General features: G+C 43.0%; 1 protein-coding gene across 1 annotated transcript; it reads right to left on the bottom strand.

Moving 5' to 3' along the window:
• Window positions 1-698: 698 nt before the first annotated feature.
• On the bottom strand, window positions 699-11,227 carry ptgesl (prostaglandin E synthase 2-like; the record flags this gene model as incomplete). The annotated part of the gene is made up of 7 exons (XM_080737965.1): window positions 699-2,136; window positions 2,544-2,661; window positions 3,502-3,702; window positions 4,334-4,486; window positions 5,763-5,818; window positions 7,112-7,303; window positions 10,934-11,227. 7 exons carry the CDS (start codon window positions 11,225-11,227, stop codon window positions 2,008-2,010), a joined length of 1,143 nt encoding a protein of 380 aa, XP_080594091.1. The 3' UTR covers window positions 699-2,007.
• Window positions 11,228-20,403: the final 9,176 nt, after the last annotated feature.

Below are 20,403 nucleotides of genomic sequence, written 5' to 3'. Positions count from 1 at the left end.
CAACACAACAGTGGGGCGGGGTCCATGAGCCAACTCAAGGTTGTTGACTGATTTACCACTGTTTTAAGCCAATCAGAATCCAGTATCTGAACATGTGACCACAAAAAGTGGTAGAAATGACAAATCACCATTTCAGCAGTCAAGTTTTGTAATCTGGAAAAAGATTTACAAAATCATTAAGGCTCACGTAACAATTCTTACGTGGAGCACATCTTCAAAACAAACAGAAGAGGTAAATGTGTTTACACCATGATGGGTCTTCCTCAGGCACTGCCGCGTTCAATTTTGTTCGATGCAAGTCTCATTTCACTTCACTGTATTTTTGCACGCAAGCTTTTATTCTCCTCTCCACACCCTTGGAAATGTTCATTTGGAGGTATACATTACTTTGGAAGGATACAGTATAAAATGCAACTTGAATGAACCATTTTGAAGCATTATTTCATTGTAGGAAGCAAATGCGTCCCACACAAGTGAATGTAAACAACGTTCCGTCTACCATACAGCTGCATAGGAACCCCGTTTACAGTGAAGAATCACATATGAATATCGTGGTTGTTGGGTGAAGACCTTTTATATCCAAAGCCGTTCGTTTTGCATTTTTCATTTAAAAAATGATTTAAACTAGTGAAAACAGCCGATCTACAAGCACACAACGCCTCGCACCGCGAGGCGTTGTGTGCTTGTAGATCTGCTGTTTTCACTACTTTCGTGCGACGGCCTTGTATGATGAAGCAGGGCTTTACTTTGCGAAAGAACATACAAATTTGAAACATGGAGATACGAGGTTTCCACCCGACAACGACGATATGAACATCTTGTTCTAAGGTGATTGAGGTACACATAATACATTGAAAGACAGAATCCAAACATCTACAGGATATGCTCCAACACACTTTTACCTAAGTGGTTAAACAACCACTTAATATGCCCGTATATGAAAATAACTCCTCTACAAGCTCAACTTGTCACATGGAGCTGTGAGCTTATAGATCTGCCATTTCCACTGTTTGGAAAGTTTCGCCTGTAATGGCATGCCCAAAATAGGGAATAGCAGGCTAAAAGTGGTTGATAGCCTACAAAAGAACAGGTTTTACAGATGAAAATGAGGAATAAATTAAGAATCAACTTGGATCCTATTGTTCTACTGCATGGAATACATGTGAAAATCTGACATGGCACTTCCCCAATGCATCCGTTTTGAGATCTTGCACTCTAGGTGCTGGCAAGATGCATCCAAACTACGTAAAACGTTAAAGCTACAATCCTGGACTTATTTTCATTAAATGTTATTAACCAATCTGTACAGCTCTGCAATTGTTGGAAGTGGTCTGCCTCCTCTTCATTAAGGATATCCACCCTGGTGTCGAGTAAGACACCTACTGGTTTGCAATGTCAATAAACGGACATACAGATTGTAGCTTTAAAAGCCACCCTAAGTGCAGGATATTTTCAGGCTATTCGTTATCAGTTATTTCCACTAATTTACAAACAATAGGCATTCTAGCCTCTTAATTAGGGATGGGTATCATCACCTTTGAATCGATACGATACCCTTTTCGATACCTTTTATTTAAGTTTAACTTCAAGATGGAAAGAGTGGTGACTCACTGCTGCGGTAGAGCAGAGGTGATGATGATGATCACACAGTGTGGCGGAGAGTATAGACGTTGGATAATCATAATAATAATACACATTATAGGCTATTGTCGGCTATTTTCCACAGTAACGAGTGTAGCCTACTAAAGCAGTCATTAAACTCTCAGTAGTCCAACCGTTACAGATGCGACCGGCCAGGGGTGTGTTCCAGATTATCGAAACGAGGTATCGTTCGTTTTTACGTGACCGATACCCGATAGTATCGACGTCATGTGATCGATACCATTAAAAGTATCGCAGACGATACCCATCCCTACTCTTAATACCATCACATTCTTGTGGCGTTTGCCGATTCAGTCTTTACAAGCCGAGGTGCTGTTGTACTCCTGTTAAACTGTCTGGGTGGCTTCAGCAGCTCCCCTCGTGGTTCAGAGCTGCTTTCTCCATGCGCTTGTACCAGTATTTAACCTTGGTGTTCTTCATCATGTCGTCAAACGCTTCCAAGCCCTCCATCACTCTCAGGACCCCGTAGACTGCCTACAAATGAAGAGAAACTATTATTTTCAGAAACTATTTCCGCTTTTGAAAAGATATTGTTTGATACTGGTTTCCAAAAGCGCTGCTTAGCATGTATTTGGTGCCAAGTAGGGATGGGCGATAATTATCGTTGAGACGATACCATGTCTCCACGATATGCCTTTTCAGAGGTATCGTATATATCGTGATACAATTGAGGGAGCCTTGTAAAAAATCCTGTTTAATTGCTAATACAGAGATTCATTGCATAATTCAATTCAAACCTGCATTTTGGTCTAAATCAGTAGTTCTTAAACTTTAGAATGTCAAGGTCTCCACTTAACTCTGACAGTATACAAATGAAACCAAATGGACCTGTAAGGGTCCATATACAGTTGATGAAAACGACAGCTAATTCCTGTCCTCACCAGGTCTGCTAGATTTGGCGTATCTCCACCCATGAACTTTCTCTTCTTGCCAATGGCTGCCACCCATTCATTGACAGCCTTGTAGAGGTCCTGTCTCACATCATCCTGCAGGTTGTGTCTGGACAATAAAAACAAAGCAAAAATGTATTAAAACTATACAGGCCTGGGCCGCCGGTGTGGCGGTCCGGCCTCCCTAGGCTAAAATGCCTGCCTGACAGTGTTGCGGGTTTGAATCCCGATGGCTGCGTGTCACTCCCCATCGCTCTCCCCATTTCCTGTCAGTCGACTGTCCTATCAATAAAAGGCATAAAGCCCCCAAAAGATAAATACATATAACCAAGAAAGCAAACCCCCATTAGGCATTAAAAAGGGCCAAGGTAATAGTGCATGAATCAGAACAGTATCCTAAACAAAATGAACAAAACAGTGTGATCTGAGATCATTGTATGTCATTATTAACTCGTTTACAGCCTCACCCGATATTCCAGAGAAAATCCCTATGTTCCTCTCCGCCGGGCCCGATAAACCAGAGAATTTAATATGCTTTAATCGCTATAAAACATTTAAAAGTATAATCGCTGTTTATCGCAAATCGGGCTCTAATCACCCGCGAAAAAGTGTTTCCGGTCACATTTCCGTATCCGGCTTGATCAGGTTTCCGTATCCTGTCGGGGGTCCCGCCCCTGACCAGATACGGAATACCGGTCACGTGTTAGCTTTCATGTAGCCTGGGTTTCCGAGGCTAGCTTTCATGTAAACAGTAGTAGAGGGAGCTTTTATTTGTGATCGGGTGTACACACGCCTGGTACATGATCCGTGCACAGATCGTGTGCGATGTGCATGCACACGCCCACGTTAAAAGGTAAGGACAACGTGGCAGTTAACCCCTTCAGTCGATGTTTTAAAAGACAGTACATGAGTTTAAGTGTGCTTTATAGGAGTTGTATTTGTTACTCACCTACTTTTCAGCCTTTTGGCGATGATGAACATGGCTGCGGCGCCAACATATTTGGCAAAGAAGCCTTCAAAAGAGCTAAACTTGCCCTCACGGACAATGTAGTCAAAAGAGGCCAGGGATTCACCGGCGGTCCGATACACATTGGGAGATATGAGGTGCACCAGCCAATCATCTGCCCACTGGCGCCATTTCATTTCCTCTCTAAAACAGGCAGAAAGTTGAGGCAGAAAACTGAATATTTGGACACCCTGGGGTGCCGTGACGGCAGTCCATGGGTGCCGCGAGATCATGTGATCTTATTTGGAATTAATTTGGACACTTGAAAAAATATTAAACTTGAAGTACAAAGTTATTTTCAGTCAGTTCTAACCAAAATAGCTATTATCTCAATGTGTTCCTCGCAACATAATCACTAAAATATCGTCACTGTCGGACAGAAACCTTGTATCTCCAAGTTTCTTTTGGTAAAGCAAAGCACTGCTTCATCATACAAGACTGTCGCACAAAACTAGTGAAAACAGCCGATCTACAAGCACACAACGGCTTGCGAAAAACATTCTTGAGAGCAACGTTTAGTTGTAAATGACGCTGTGTGTTTGTTTACATGGCTGACATATTGGAGACGGTACTAAATTCACACAGCACAGCCTGAGTGCAGCAGATTATCTGTGGTCCGTTATAGAGCGGAGCGGTCATTATTCTCCTATAATTCACCACTGATTTCAGCGCTTGACCAATCAGAATCAAGCATTCAACCAAGCCGGGTAATAATAATAGTAAACAAGTGTACAGCTGAAAATAACTTTTGGGTGTATCTGGCAAGTCCACCTACTTCTGAGAGCCTTTTTCTGGGTACACCTTCAAAGTCTCCTCCTGCTCCAGCATCAACCAATACTTGTTGCTGTACTCCGTCACTTCCTTGCCGCTGTCATTTTTAGACTTCATCGCCGGGTAGCAGAGAAGAATGTCATTGACTTGTTTCTCCCTGAGAGAGAAGGCAGAGAGCAGAAAAAAAGGCAATTAAATTCTGTTCAGTGACTGATATTGGCATGACATTTTACAGTAACAATAAAAACTATAGAATACATGATTAGGCTAGATCAAGGGTCTTCAACAGGCGGTCCGGGACCCCTAGGGGGTCCTCAGAGTTACTACAGGGGGTCCTCTAAATCTTTGTGTGGTAGAATTTTTTTTTCTCCCCCCCTTTTTTATATTAACTACTTGAACCCTAGCGTCCATTAACTTTAGCCAAAAATAGCCGATCTACAAGCTCACAACACCTCGCGCTGTTTGGCGTTGTGAGCTTGTAGATCGGCTATTTTCGGTAAAGAGCTTTGGAGGGGAAAAAAGAGCAGACTAAGTACAGTGAAAGGTCAAGTTTATTGACGGTTCAAGTGGTTAATTATCTGAAAACACACATTAACTCATTCTGGGCGATGCCCGTAGAAACCGTAGATTTCCCGCTGTACCGCGGTGCCATGCCCGTCGAACCCGGAAGTTTAATTAGCTTTAATCATTATGAAAGGATTAAAAGTATTATCGCAAATTTTCGCTGATTCTGGCTCTTTAGGCCCGCCCCCCTAACTGTATCCGGTCATTTCCGGTCTGGACCGGATCTAGCTTTCCGTATCCGGTCTGAGCCTGGGCCATAGTCCCGCCTCCGTTGGTTTACAGTGTAACAGAGGAGAAAGCTACTCGGCGATGGAACACTCGTTTTTCAATCGGATTTTTGCGTTTGGAAACTTTGATCCAGTCTCTACACGCCTGGATTATGATCCCCGCACATATCGTGCGTTTTGTGCGCGAACGTGTCCACTTGTTACCATAGCGCACAGTTGGCTTTTTTCAATGCTTTTTCATGTAAACACTGGCGGATAAGCAGGAATACAGCGTGGCAACGGATATGTCTATTTCAATGGGTTTTTTTTTATTCGAAAGCTTGTCACCGAGTCTACAGTCTACTAGATGAGTCGCGCACAGATTGTGCACGATGCGTGCGCGTGCCCACGTTAAAAGGTAAGGACAATTTGGCAGCTGCTTACTACTAGAGCTATGTTTAAAATGGCAGCAAAATTGTTAACATGAATCGAAAAATACACTGATGGTCGTGCTGTCAAACAATAAAACTATATGGAATCTATGAAAAGGTTGTGGGGGTCCCTGCTTCATGTCTCAACTAAGGGGTCCTTGGCCTGAAAACGTTGAAGACCCCTGGGCTAGATCACAAGATAACGTAATTCAAAAAGGATGCCGTGACTTACTTGCTGACTAAGAAGGTCTTCAAAGAGCTGATGATGACTGATGAGTCATTCAGTTGCTAGTAAATGGTAGAAAGAAAGCAGACGTCATCAGACGATACCAAAAAAGTGTTTTAGTCAAAGCTGTATGTTGTACAGCAGGCTTGGGCTATATAACATTCTGTGATTAACAAATAATCAGAAATAAGCAGTGTGGTCCAGTGTGCAACATAACCTTATTTCACAAAAGAAGGGCATAATTTAACATACCGTATTTTCCGGACTATAAGGCGCACTTAAAAGCCTTTAATTTTCTCAAAAAACTACAGTGCGGCTTATAGTCCAGTGCACCTTATATATGGATCATTCATTGACATTGACATTCCCTTTAGCACAGCTCCATCTGTTGGATGCATAACGCAACGGTAGCGTCTATTATGTGCGCCTTATAGTCAGGTGCGCCTTATATATGAAAACAGTTTGAAAATAGACCATTCATTGACAGTGCGCCTTATAGTCAGGTGCGCCTTATAGTCCAGAAAATACTGTACATGAGAAAATTACTAATTTTCACAATTATTCCTTTTCTACCTGACGACATTAACCAATAATTGCACATCATAACTGCTGCAGGACATCTACCGTAGCACTTGGAGAGAAAGCCTCATGAAGGAATATTAACAGGTCAACTGGTCCAGTCCCCAAGACAACAAGGTGTGCCATCGAATGGGAATTTTGTCACGTCTTTTCAGACCTTTGAATGGTGCAGTAGGCGAGATACTGAGCTACCAGTAGGTTGTTGTCACCATTAAATGCGTTGATGGCAGTAGGTTTTGTGTCATCATTCAGTGGGTTGACAAAAGTATGGGAAATGAAGATTTACGATTCTGTCCCCCTGGTTTACAATTTCTAACGGTGCCGAGTCGGCTCATGCGACCTTCGCAACAGTCGATACGGCGCCTCGCTTGCTTCCGCTCGCTCGCCGGTGCCTCCCGTGGATCAAGGTCGCCTGAGACAGCATGCTGGAGGCACGCTCCTTATCTAGCTCTGTATCTCAGCTACTGCACCATTCAAGGGTCTGAAAAGACGTGACAAATTCCCATTCCGTGCGTTGATATCATTTGAATGCAGTGGCCTAGCCAGACACTGGACTCCTTCAGTTGGTCTTTCATTTTTTACACTGGATAAGAAGATTCTCTACAGTCATTCTCTACAATGTCATCCTTAATTGTGAATGTAAACTTAGATAGCAGTCAGAAACAGACTCCTAGTGTGAGGAGTCGGACTAACCAAATGCGTATCTAATCTATTTATAAATATACCTAGGACATGGTAGGATGTGAGAGGTAAGTCAGTAGTAGATGCTTATTTACCATTTCACCATCAACCATTAAGATGGGCACTTTTCTGTAAGTCGACCACTTGATCTCCTGCCTCATGACAGGGTTCACCTCCACTATTTCATAGGGCAGTCCATGGTAATCCAAGAAGGCTCGCACTTTGCTACAGAATGGACAGGTCTTGTACTGATACAGGGTCAGCTTCAATCCACCACCAGCAGGAGCCTGAAATAATAGGTGAATAGACTTTTAATCCCGCAACAGAAATTCGCCAGTACAGAGGATGCACAGCAGAGTTCACACTGCCAGCTACAAAAGATACAAAGTTACGCAGCATTAGAATATCTGTCGCTGAGTCGCTGTTGAAGTGTTGATTAACTCTTGGCTCAGGGCTCAGGGGTAGAGAAACCGTCATTAGAACACGGAGGATTCCCGAAGGGTTCCCAGTTCAATCCCGGGCTCCTCCAGAGTTAGTGTTGAAGAGTCCTTGAGCAAGACTCTGAACCCCTAGTTGCTCCCGGTGAGCAGGTTGGTGCCTTGCATGGTTTCCTCCACTATCGGTGTATGAATGTGTGTGTGAATAGGTGATTGTAATGCACAATCTATGTAAAGCGCTATATAAAAGCACCATTTAACTAGCCCGTTGGTTTCAAACCAACAGGCACCCTAGGCTGCAATGCAGCGGGTTCGATTCCCGATCCTGACGACCTTTGCTCTCTCCCCACTTCCTGTCAGTCTACTGTCTGTCCTATCAATAAAAGCATAATCCGACAAGCGAGACACATAAAGGAAAAAAGCTACATTGGGAGTTAAAAAGACCACAGAAGTGGCTGACTGAAATATTTAGTTTTCCCCCATCACAAATTCACAAGCAGGAATTGTGTGTCTAGAGGTGAGTGGAAACGTTTACACAACACTTGAAGCAGCAGCAGTTTAAGCCAGCTCAACTCATAGACTCATGATAAAATCATAGATAAGCTCTTGGAGCAGCTACAAATGTCTGGTGTCACTTTTGCATCTTCATGTTGCTGGCTATCCATTGAAAATGAATGGGAGCCTGTAGTATTGTAGCTGTCAGTAGTAGTGTGAACCCAGCATAAAAGAGTACTGTGATGTACTGCAAGCAGGGCAGGAATTTCAGGCAGGCCATGCATGGCTCATGGCTATCATTGCCCCTCAGTTTGGCCTAGTGCCCCTCCAAAAAATGGCATGCCCTTAGTCCACAGTGGCCTTAATGCCCCCATCTGACTGTACCACTTTCTCCTCTGTCTGTGTCTTGAATACTGTATGTAGACACTATAGACACCAGTGTTTTTTGTTGAGTATTTTTAAACCAGTAAGACTCCCTAATCGGGAGATAAGCGACCGTAGGTCGCTTATCTCCACAAATAAGGCAAACATTTGTTTTTCCAAAATCTTCCTGATCCATGTTGATGACATGAGTGTAGACATGCTGTGTAGTGATTTCTGTGATTTTAGGGCAAAATCTGTAGGAGCAGTGTCCAAAAATGTGTTTTTAAAAATCGGCCTGAAGGTGGCGCTATATGGGACAGATTCATGTTGATGGGATGAGTGTAGACATACTGTGTAGCGATTTGCGTGATTTTAGGGCAAAAACTGTAGGAGCAGTGTCCAAAAATGTGTTTTAAAAATCGGCCTGAAGGTGGCGCTAGAAGAGGGCCATGTGAGAAGTGAGGGGTGGGGTCTCCGCGTTGCCTTGGCGGACGAATAGGTACCGGCCCCGGCTCTCCCGGACGCTCCTAGCCCGAGTTACGGCATTTTATGTGATCTGCAGTGGAGGGGGTCCTCCACTGGGGGCGCCACCACTTTTGCATCCGTTCTGGAGCACCAGGAGTGGGTGGTCCCCAGGAATTCCCCGTGAGCAGCCCCGTTGGGGTGGTCATTTTTGCACATTTGGTCATTTTTTACACCTGGGGGTCCCTGAAGCTCTGGGGGTCCTTGGAGGTTGTAGTTTGGCAGGTAAGGAGTGTGTGTGCAAAATTTGGCATGGATGGGGGCAACGGTTGTGGAGATATGAGCAGGGCAAAAGTGTGACGTGTGTGACGTGTGACGGAGAGACAGCCGGTGGAGGTTTTGGTAGTAAATGCGACCTACGGTCGCAACCAATCCATTATCTTTGATCAGATTATAAATACCACCATTTATTTATTTCACAGCAGATAGTCTACACATTAGATTTAAAATCTTCCTTGACCCTTAAATTCAATTGGCTAAAATATTGTCTTATTGTCTTCCTGCCTTCCCTGCTAGAAAAACCAGCACAGACCAGCACAATTTTCATGCTGGTCTGTGCTGGTCTATGCTGGTTTATGCTGGTTCATGCTGGTCTGTGCTGGTGCTGGTCTATGCTGGTCTGTGCTGGTCCCATGCTGGTCCACCAGCACCAGCACAGACCAGCATGAACCAGCATAGACCAGCACAGACCAGTACAGACCAGCACCAGCACAAACCAGCACATGTTGTGTTTTACTGCTGGTCTGTGCTGGTGCTGCTGCTGGTCCAGCATAGACCAGCACCAGCACAGACCAGCATGAACCAGCATAGACCAGCACAGACCAGCACCAGCACAAACCAGCACATGTTGTGTTTTACTGCTGGTCTGTGCTGGTGCTGGTCCAGCACAGACCAGCATGAACCAGCATAGACCAGCACAGACCAGCACCAGCACAAACCAGCGCATGTTGTGTTTTACTGCTGGTCTGTGCTGGTGCTGGTCCAGCACAGACCAGCATGAACCAGCATAAACCAGCACAGACCAGCACCAGCACAAACCAGCACATGTTGTGTTTTACTGCTGGTCTGTGCTGGTGCTGGTGCTGGTCCAGCACAGACCAGCATGAACCAGCATAGACCAGCACAGACCAGCACCAGCACAAACCAGCGCATGTTGTGTTTTACTGCTGGTCTGTGCTGGTGCTGGTGCTGGTCCAGCACAGACCAGCATGAACCAGCATAAACCAGCACAGACCAGCACCAGCACAAACCAGCACATGTTGTGTTTTACTGCTGGTCTGTGCTGGTGCTGGTCTGTGCTGGTGCTGGTCTGTGCTGGTCTGTGCTGGTCTAAGCTGGTCATATACAAATAGGGACAAACACCCATTTTAACTAACAGGTTCCAGTGGCGCCGAGGATAAGTGCAGGACTGAAGTGCCGGAGGTAGTAAGTTCAAATCCCACTCACACCCACAATGTCAAAAATAATGTCACAATCTAATATGGAATACAGAACAGGATTCAAGCACCAGAGCAAAGAGCAAATTAAACCAGCAAAGACCTGGTCCACTTCTCAGGGGGGTCCCCCGGGGGTCCCTGACCACACCAGCAGTGCTGGTCTGTGCTGGTTCATGCTGGTTTAGATGGTGGGACCAGCACAAACCAGCACAGACCAGCTAGAAAACACAACATGCGCTGGTGCTGGTCTTACTGCTGGTCTTGTGCTGGTTTTTCTAGCAGGGTTGGCATTTGTGCCCTCAAACAATGGACAACAAGTGGCCCCTAAAATGACGAAATTCCAGGTCTGACTGCAAGGTTAAACATTAAATAAAACCCCAAAAGGAAACTATGTCATTGAGTTAAGTAAGTGCATCTTAATTGTTAATCGTGTTATATTTCTACACTCTGGGCACTTGACATTATATGACATTTGTTGAATAACCACTGTAGGGCAACTGGGTCTGTGTTGTAGGACAACTGGTTTTGTAGGGCAGCGGTTCTAATGTGCACAGCTGTTTCGTAAGCAACATTTTAAAGGCATAACGCATTATCAAATCTCGAAATCAGAAATCATTAAGATATTTGATATCTGCAATAATAACATTGTTTGCCATTCATTTACCTTGGCCTCCTCTTCGGCGAGGTGACGTTTGACAGAGAACTTTATGGTCTGGTACAAGCCGAGCCCACCGCCGAGGAGGAAGGCACAGCCGAGCAGCCTGCCGCCTCCACGCAGAGCCCCGGGGTTAAACACCCTGGAGCGGAACCCCCCGGTCCCGGTCCCGTACGCCCTCCTGGAGCCATGCAGGGAGAGCTGCTGGGGAACCAGGGAGGATATGTTACTGGGCCGGCACGCCGGAGACTCCAGAACGTGCAAGCCGACCTTACTGAGAGCTCTGGCACAGGCGGCCGCCATCTTGGATGATTTTTTACGTAAATAAACTCCCACAGTGCTCCGCGCTGGTTGTTCTCTCCTCCTCCTCCAGCACCGTGGTGCTATGTTCAAGAAGAGCAGTGTTTCTCAAACTTTGATATTTCAAGGTCTCCCCATAACTCTGTCAGTGTCTAAATGGAACCAAATGGACCCGTTAGGGTCATTTGGTTCCATGTATACACATGTCAGAGTTGCAGACTTGTAAGGGTCAATTTAGTCCCTGAGTCCACTTTGAGAACCTCTGTTCAAGAGCAGTCAACCATAAGAGCATCGTTGCTCCCGTGGCCTTTTAATTTGCACTCTTAAATGAGTAGTTCACCCCCAAAATAACATATTTTTCTATTGATTGTTTTTGTCGCATTCTTAAGAAAATAATTTGATAATAATAAATGTACCCTCATTGATTCCGGATGGAGACCCAAATGCATCTGGGTCTCCATCCGGAATCAGTGGGCCTATAAAGAGTCTCCTCAACTTATTGGCTTAGGAATGGGACAAAAACCAAAAGATTTGATTGAACTCAAGTCTCCATGTCGTGAGTAATCAATAGAAAATACGTTATTTTGGGGGTGAACTACTCCTTTAAATGCCCATATATGGACGCTCCATATATGGCCAAAACAGAATTCATTTACAAATGCCTCAATGTCTTTAGCTGACCTTCCCATATATGGAGATCCCTGATGTCATCAATATTAAGCCCATAGCTTGGAATGCCCATATATGGACATATTTTGTGAGTCTCACAGAATTCCTTTACAAATGCCTCAACATCTATGGCTGACCTGCCCATATATGGAGATCCCTGAAGTCATCAATATTAAGCACATAGCTTGGAATGCCAATATATGGACATATTGTGTGAGTGAGTCTCATGTGGTCTGTAACATCTATGATGTATCATCAAGGACGATGATACACAAAAGAAGAAGAAGATCAGATGTTATAGTCATATCCATATTTGGGAAAATATTGTCCACATTTTGTCCAACTTAAACAACCAACCGAAGCAACTCGAATCACACTTGTAAAGGAATTCCCTCCTATGCAAATTCCATCCTGTGCATCCTCGCCCTTTAGTCTACATGATTTGAACATGCGTGAACATGCATACATTTAAGGCCTAATATTTCTACAAATGCTGCAACAAAACCAGTCTAGCCCAGAGGTCAAGCCAGATCATTCTTTATGGGCATAAACAAGAACATGCAGAAGATTTTCTATTAGATTTAGGTCTGATGATGATATAATGTACATCTTCAAATCGGCTAGCTACTTTACTTCAGATTGATTGATGGATTGGCTAACAGTTTGGAAAATAGAGGTTCAATCTAACTATTAATTTACAGAATGTCTGTCTGTCCACCGTCTGACGTCTGTCTGCATGTTGACATCACTGATACTAAACATTGTCGCCACCATGGTAACAGCCACATGCTAACACATCACTGACTGACATCAATAAGTCCGCCATCTGTCTACAGTATAGGCCTACTCTGACGTCATAGTACACGCAACACCATATATGGGCATAAATGGGTGAAACAGTGCCCAAATTTCTGACATCATTGATACCGCCGCCTCACCCGCCTAGCTGTATCTGCATGCTGAAACAATGCCCAAATTTGGAGATGACTGACATCACTCATACGCCTGGGTTCTCCAACATGAAAACAAACTCACCCTTTTTTGAAATAGGAAATCTCACCCCAGGGCACAGAAATGTCACCCTGGGGTTAGGAAAACTCACCCAGGAAAACTCACCCGGACCGCAGAAAACTCACCCAATTTATTTGATAACTTCAGTTACTAGTTACTTTGCAAACAAAAACAAATACAAGTAAAATCAGTGGCTATTATTAAATGAGGGTGAGATTTCCACATTTCAAGGGTGAGATTTCCAAATTTCGAGGGTGATATTTCCTACATTTCGAGGGTGAGATTTCCACGACTGGGGGTGAGATTTCCTAGACTGAGATTTCCAAGGGTGAGTTTGTTTTAGGTTTTCCTGTTACCCTCCAACATTAGCCCACTGCTTCTGTACTATATACGGCAGATTTGGCTTTCCATAGCCTACTTCTGAGACCCCTACATTCAATCCCTCGTATCAGGAGCGCCGGCAGGGGTAAAATAGTGAGGGGACGATATTGTGGGCGTGGCCAGCCGGTGACGTCATGACCGTAATCAAACGTAGGTCTACACATCAGCTTGGACTTTAGTTAAGTAAGCCTATAAGCACTTTAATGTGTTGTTAGATGAAAATGTAAGATCTGTATAAAGAATTTAATTCAACTTTCAAATGTAAATGTCACAATAGTCTACTTGTTATCCTGCTGTTCTTATTTCAATATTAAGTATAATCTATGCATCATTGAAAATGAGGGCCCTGCACTCAATGTATTTTCAAGAAAATAAATTATAAAGGTTTAAATTAATAAAGTAAGGAAAATTCCATCTTACTGTAGCCTATAGTGAAAGTTAGATGAAGTTAGAACTCAACTGCTCTGCTGCTGCATCGCACTGAGAGTGAGCAAACCGATCGAGGCACGATCAGCAAGGCCGGCCCGTCAGTGATGAAAAAAAGTACTCAGTTTTCCTTAAGTAAAAGTAGAAATAGTAGAAATCCCATGTTCAAAATGTAAGCCTTGGCTTGAGTAATGACGTTTTGGTATCAAAATGTAGGCTGTATAAAGAAAACGGAGCCTATAGTCAAGTCATTTCACAAATTTAGCCACCATAGATACAAATATTTGAGCAGATTAAGCAATATTGTGAGCTTGTATTTTCAAATGGCCTAAATGTAGGGCTGAAGTGGTTATGTATGCCTTTATAGCCTAATAATCGAAATTTGCAAAGTATCTCTGTTTTCAAAAGATTGTAGTGGAATAAAAATAGCCTACTCGAGTAAATGTACTCAGTTACTTTACACCAATGAAGCCTGCATGTGCCGTCAATTCAACACGGGCGGACAAGAACCGGTTCAACATGTTTGGCACAGATACTTTGTGTATTGGAAGCAATTAGCATGTCTAGAGGGTCGCCGGTCGCGGCAACCTCAAGCAACACAATGGGAACGTTGGGACTACAGCGCCGATTGGGGGAAAAAAAGACAGAAAAAAAGAAGAAAAAAAAGGTCGAGCCTGAAAAGTGGGGTGGCGGAACAGTCCAAAAAACCCCGACTCCGGCGCCGTTGCCTCGTATAGACAACATTCCTGGCCGATTGCAGGAGGGACGCCCCGCCCCCAAGTCGAAAGGGAACTTCCGGTTCTCTCTGTCAGGCATGCATATAAACGTGTTGCCAAGTCAATTTATTTACCTAAACTATCTTGTTTTTTTTGGTCTGTTTTATTAGAACCGACATTGTTTGTTAATAGAGAAAAAAAGGCGAGAGAGAGAGAAGCATCGGGCGATAGAGAGATAGAGAGAGAGAGAGAGAAGAATAAGGCTATAATATAATAATGTTGTTGCAGATTTCGTTTGAACATGTCTCAAAGATTATTAAGAAATTTTAATTTGTAAAATTTGGGTTACGGTTAAACAAATTAAACTAAGTGGCATATTAATTAATATGGCATGATGGCATGGTTGATTGATTAGCAGAGCCTGTTGCGCAGTGGAGTGGTCGTGCTGACCTGCGCTCATAGGGCAATACCTGGATGTGAACCATTTGTTAGTCGGTACCTCAAGTTAATGCCAGCTGCCTCCACTGTGAGTGTGATCCGATCCATATGAAGAATTAATGATGAATCCATGCATTTTGAGGTGAGAACACAGTAGGCTTATCATAAGTTTGCTGAGAACCATGTTTAATGTAAATTTTAGTAGTCCAGAGCAGACCAGCTGGCTGCATGCTCCGCTAATTAGTTTGATCTAAATCTGCGTCTTTCTGGCAAGATGTAATGAATTCTTTTGTAGCAAGATTCCAGTAGTAGCCTATAACATTTTAAAAGGCTTTCATAATTTCCCCCTTGGGATAAAGGTAGGCCTATCTATCTAGTTTATATATACATGTTTCTTCTTTTTTAATCGGACCTTGTGTGAGGAGGAGGCGAGAAAAAAAAAGAGAAGAATCTTCTGGTGGAACCAATTAAATGAAATAAAATATATCCCCCTCATTTCGTTTGATAATGGATAAACATTAATATATGTACACATGCCAAGACATATTTAGACATTTACATTTGTAAAATTAGACCAGAATTGACAGAATAGAACGAATATAGCTATTGGTTCTTAATTAAGAGCTGCGCATCCTCTCCCAGGGGGAATAAACATGTCATTTAGCGCATAGAAGGTGATCGAAGCACGTCTTATTCTATGCGTTATTTCTTTTTAAACTTGATGAAGTTTGCATATGAAAAAAGGTAGTTTCATGACAGTACACTAGTACAAGGTCAACTAAAAGCATACGCCCAAGAAAGCCTATGGCAATTGTTTCAATTGAGATCTCTTTTTTTTCTCATAACATTGAATGATGGCAGAACAGGTGTGTATCGTCACAACTCATTTATTTATCAGCAGAGTGGATGAGTGTTGCCATTAAGTGACATTGTTAACATAAGTTACAAAGTAAAATTACAAAGTAAAACAATCCCGTCTCATTAGTTAAGAGGAGAATCAGATCAGATGAACGTAAACAGGAAATCGCGCTACGATCAAGCCCAAAAAAGGGCTTCCGGTCGGAAGTAGGGGGCGTGGCCAGGCATGTTGTCTATAGTAAATTTGCTCACAACAATCTATAATTTACTATATGAGATTATAGTAGAGGACATTTACACAAACTCTGCACAGCACAGTGCACACCCCATGGGCATATAGTTATTCAATAATGCTAAAAGGGTAACACATGTCCTAAAACTAAGGGCTTGTTTCAATTCCTGAACATTCAATAGTGGTCCTGAACATTCCATTGTGGTCCAGTCCAGAGAACATTTCCAAATCCTTATTTATTCGATTTTTCGCGACACCGTCGTACTACCAGATAAAACCACTACGTGGGGTGCGTTCAAGATCGTCAGTGTTCCGTGCTGCTGTGTGGTCTGTAGACCTGGTTCCGGGTTAACATTGTTTCGGGCAGAGCGACTTAATTAGCCCCTTACAGCTACACAACCATTCATATTTCACAACAAAGGGATTAATAAAGTTTCACACGTGTCTAAATACTGTACGCTCTACTATAATTACCCGTAGTCTCCGTATTCTTTAATAGGAAGCATTTTTATCCGATCGGTTTTTGTTTCCCCATGTATTTCAGGACCGATTTTTGCAAGGCCACGCCCACATCGCAGTGTCCATAGATGGGGTTGGTGCCATAGGGTTGGTGCGCATGGGGGAAACCAGGAAATACAAGGAAACAGAAAACGATCAGATAAAAAGGCTTCTTATTAAAGAATCAGGAGAATACGGGTAATTTTAGTAGAACGTATCGTATTTAGACACGTGTGAGACTTTATTAAGCACTTTTTTTGTGAAATATGAATGTTTGTGTAGCTGTAAGGGACTAATTAATTCGCTCTGCACAAAACCATGTCAACCCGGAACCATGACGTTCGTGAGCGACCGTCATGTTTCAGGGTATAGTGAACTGCAGCTCCTCGCTGTGGCAGCCCTACAGTCTATGGATCAGCCCTTTAAACAACACATCCACGGCTCAGCCAGCCAGCCAGCCAGCCAGCCAGCAGCATCCATTTAAAGCATCAATGTAGTGATCAAAATTGACAAACATCCTCGTCGACTGATCGGGCGTTATTCTTATTCTTATTATGGGATGCTGACTGTCGAATAACGGAATGGGATTTTACATAAAAGACGCCGTCCGCGCGCGATGAGATGAGATACACATCCGTGGTGTTTTTATTTTCCACGCACGACTGGAGGAGGAGGAGGATACACGAAATGATGTAGGCAGCAGAAGACAAATACAATTTTGATTATCGCTGGATTGTGGCTGGCTAGCAGCTAGCTAGCGTTCAGCAGCCCGCGGTGGGTTATTTTCTTTTTTTGTATTCTCGTTTTCTGATCGGTTTTCAGAATCATATAATAAAAAAAAACACAAGGGATGCTTCTTCTTTTTTTTTTACACGGATGCCACCAAGACATCATGGTCGAGTAATTGAGGGCATTTCTCCTCAAGGATAAAAGCATAATAGAAACAGTAGATCCATCCTGCTGGCAATGTTAGCAGCTATATAAAGCATCACGTTTCTTTTCCACTATTAAAATCCGTATAAAAATGCTGACGCTGCCAGAAGAAGACAAGTGATCTGAACGTGTATGGATACGGGCTCTACGAAGGTCATGATTCTGAGAGAATGATCATGCTGGAAAAACAGGTAGGTTTATATATTTGTGTTTATATTGATCAGACTGTCCTTCAGCGTTGCTGTTGGTGCTTTTGAACGTAGATTGGGGGAATGGCTACTGGTGCTGCTCACCTGAGCAGGATGCTGAATGGGACCTCGTTATAATAGTGCCTTTGTAATTCAACATCTATTACACATTTAACAACACCCAGCAGTGGCGTCAGTTCAGAAAAAGCTAAGGTATGGCAACATGACTGGTGTCTTGCACGCGCGCGAATTCGCGCGCGTGCAAGACACCAGTCATGTTGCCATACCTTAGTAACAGGCACGATACATTTATTTTAAGAATTACATTCTATTTTCCCCCCGTTTCTACGGTTTCTTCACTTTCTTGGGCTGGATATGGCAGCCTGGAATGGTTGTTCAAGTGCAGCTAAACTTGTTAGTAAACGTGCCACAATTAACAATAATAAATTGCACCTGGGCAGCGGACCTGCGGAACCTGGGAATATAGACTACCATTCTGTCAAAATGGGGAGAATACCTTGTTAAAGTGACCATTTTGTAACATTTTGCATTTGTAGTTATTTTACTGTAATTTAACAACATAATAACCAGCACAGATAGACAAAGAGACATTCATGGATTTATATTTAAAAGTAACTTTTATTTGCATGCCCCTGCCATACCAAATTGACGCCCCTGCATTTAACGACACCCATCAATCGATATATGTGTAATTGCAGTCAGGCATCAGCTGTTTGTGTTTGTGGGGGCTATATGTGTAGGTGTATTCTAGGGATGGGACCTCATTAGTGCCTTTGTAATTCAACATTTATTACACATTTAACACAAAATTAATAACACCCCAGCAATCAATATATGTGTAATTGCAGTCAGGGCATCACTTTTTATGTTTGTGTGGGGCCTATGTAATGTGTAGGTGTATTCTAGGTGAGGTGATTAGGTGCATTCCATGCATTCTAATGCGTGAGGAAACAGCAACCCATTCCAAGCACCAAACTAGCTTCCAGGTCTGTGTATGGCCTACACATGTAAGCAAATTATACATATGCCTATACTAGAATAAAGGAGTATGTGTGTAACTGTAAACAGAGCCCAATGCAAGCCGGTCAATTCACGCACGCACGCACACACGCACGCACGCACGCACGCACGCACGCACACACACACACACACACACACACACACACACACACACACACACACACACACACACACACACTGAGAGAGACAGAGATAATAGGATTTGTCTTTTTTTAAATAGATGATTTAAAGGTGTCTGTACTGTACACTATATACTGTAGGTGCAGCCTATGTAAGATCCGGTGCAGACAGTGCCAATACACTGATGACTGACAGTCTTTATGTATTCCATTTGGATGGAATACCATCTCTCTCTATCTCTCTCTCTCTCTCTCTCTCTCCCTCTCTCTCTCTCTCTCTCTCTCTCTCCTACTCAACTCTCCACCCCCCCCCCTTTCGTGCTCTCATACATGCACAAACACACACACACAAATGTATCCCTGCGTTTGTTTGTTTTTCTTTCTTTCTTTTTTTTTCTCAGCAAAGGCCTCATTGAGATGCATTAACAATAGCCACTGTGATGTCCTTGGCCCTGAAGTGGAACTCTCTAGGAAATGCTCTTTCGTCAGTGCCCCTCCATAGCCTGCGTCCAAGAGTGCATGAGTCCCATTGTTTTCTCTTCAGCATCATCTCTAGATCAGCAATTCTCTTTTTAATTTCAAGAACCAGGGGTCAACAACCTTTTTGAAATGAAGTGCACTGTTTAAATTTTCAGTCATTGTGCCATGTCAACATACATTTTAATGACATCCCATCAAAAAGTCAGACTTATTTTAATTAATAAATCATTAGCAATAACCCACCTATCTCCCCGACTCCCTCCCTCCCCAGGCACATTTCAGAATTTTAACGAATTTAGAATTATGTGCAGGATGTTCTTTGCTGCAAATTATGTGACTTAATTTAATTGACCACGTTTAAAACAATATTTTAAAATAAAAATCCCCTCTCACACTTCTGCCAGTGTGCCAGTGATCACCCTCCCCTGTGCCAATGTTGGCACCCGTGCCTAAAGGTTGCCTAGCCCTGCTGCATTATTAGACCCTATAATGTAATTTGATATGATCCATTATCTCTGGGACTCCAATCGACAATGTAAAATCTTCAGTGTAAAGTGTTCAAATGGAACCAAATACATTCCATTTGTGGAGAACCGAACCAGTGATCTATCTAGGTGTCTAGAAAACGCAGCCAAGAACCTCTCAGACTTGCATTTCAAAGATGTTTCAAAGTTCTTTCAAAGAACGTCGCGTCTATAAAGAATTGCATCTTATAATTGGGAATTGACTGGGGCTGGTCTGGTGATACAAATGGGCTCCGTGCAGGTTTAAAGGATCTTGTTCTGTTGATCCTTTTTGAAGGCAGGCCTTGGGGTTTAAGGCATATCATATTATGTGTCGCTCTTTATTGGGCTACTTAACATGATACATCAGGGCGAGAAAATTAGCTTTTCATCCACCATGCACCACATTCACCAGTTAACTTCACCATTATTTAACCAAGACTTTTAGACCTTAAATAGTATTATTTAGTTACATACCTTTTACTGGGTTCCGACGGTCATGAAATTCCTGAAAATATTTTGAAATTAGAAACATATTTTTCCAGTACTGGAAAAGTTTTGGAATTGATCAAGGGTCCTGGAAGGTCCTGGAAAAAAATAGCTATATGCATTGTCTTTGGTTATTGATTTTGTTAATACCTCTGAAATGACAAATTAAACATTGGCCAAATTGTCAAATATTAGAG

Source organism: Nannobrachium achirus, assembly GCF_963921795.1.
Source record: "Nannobrachium achirus genome assembly, chromosome: 12".
In the NCBI taxonomy this organism is placed as follows: domain Eukaryota; kingdom Metazoa; phylum Chordata; class Actinopteri; order Myctophiformes; family Myctophidae; genus Nannobrachium; species Nannobrachium achirus.
The sequence above is the reverse complement of the archived record's forward strand: the minus strand, read 5'-3'. Positions and strand labels throughout refer to the sequence as shown.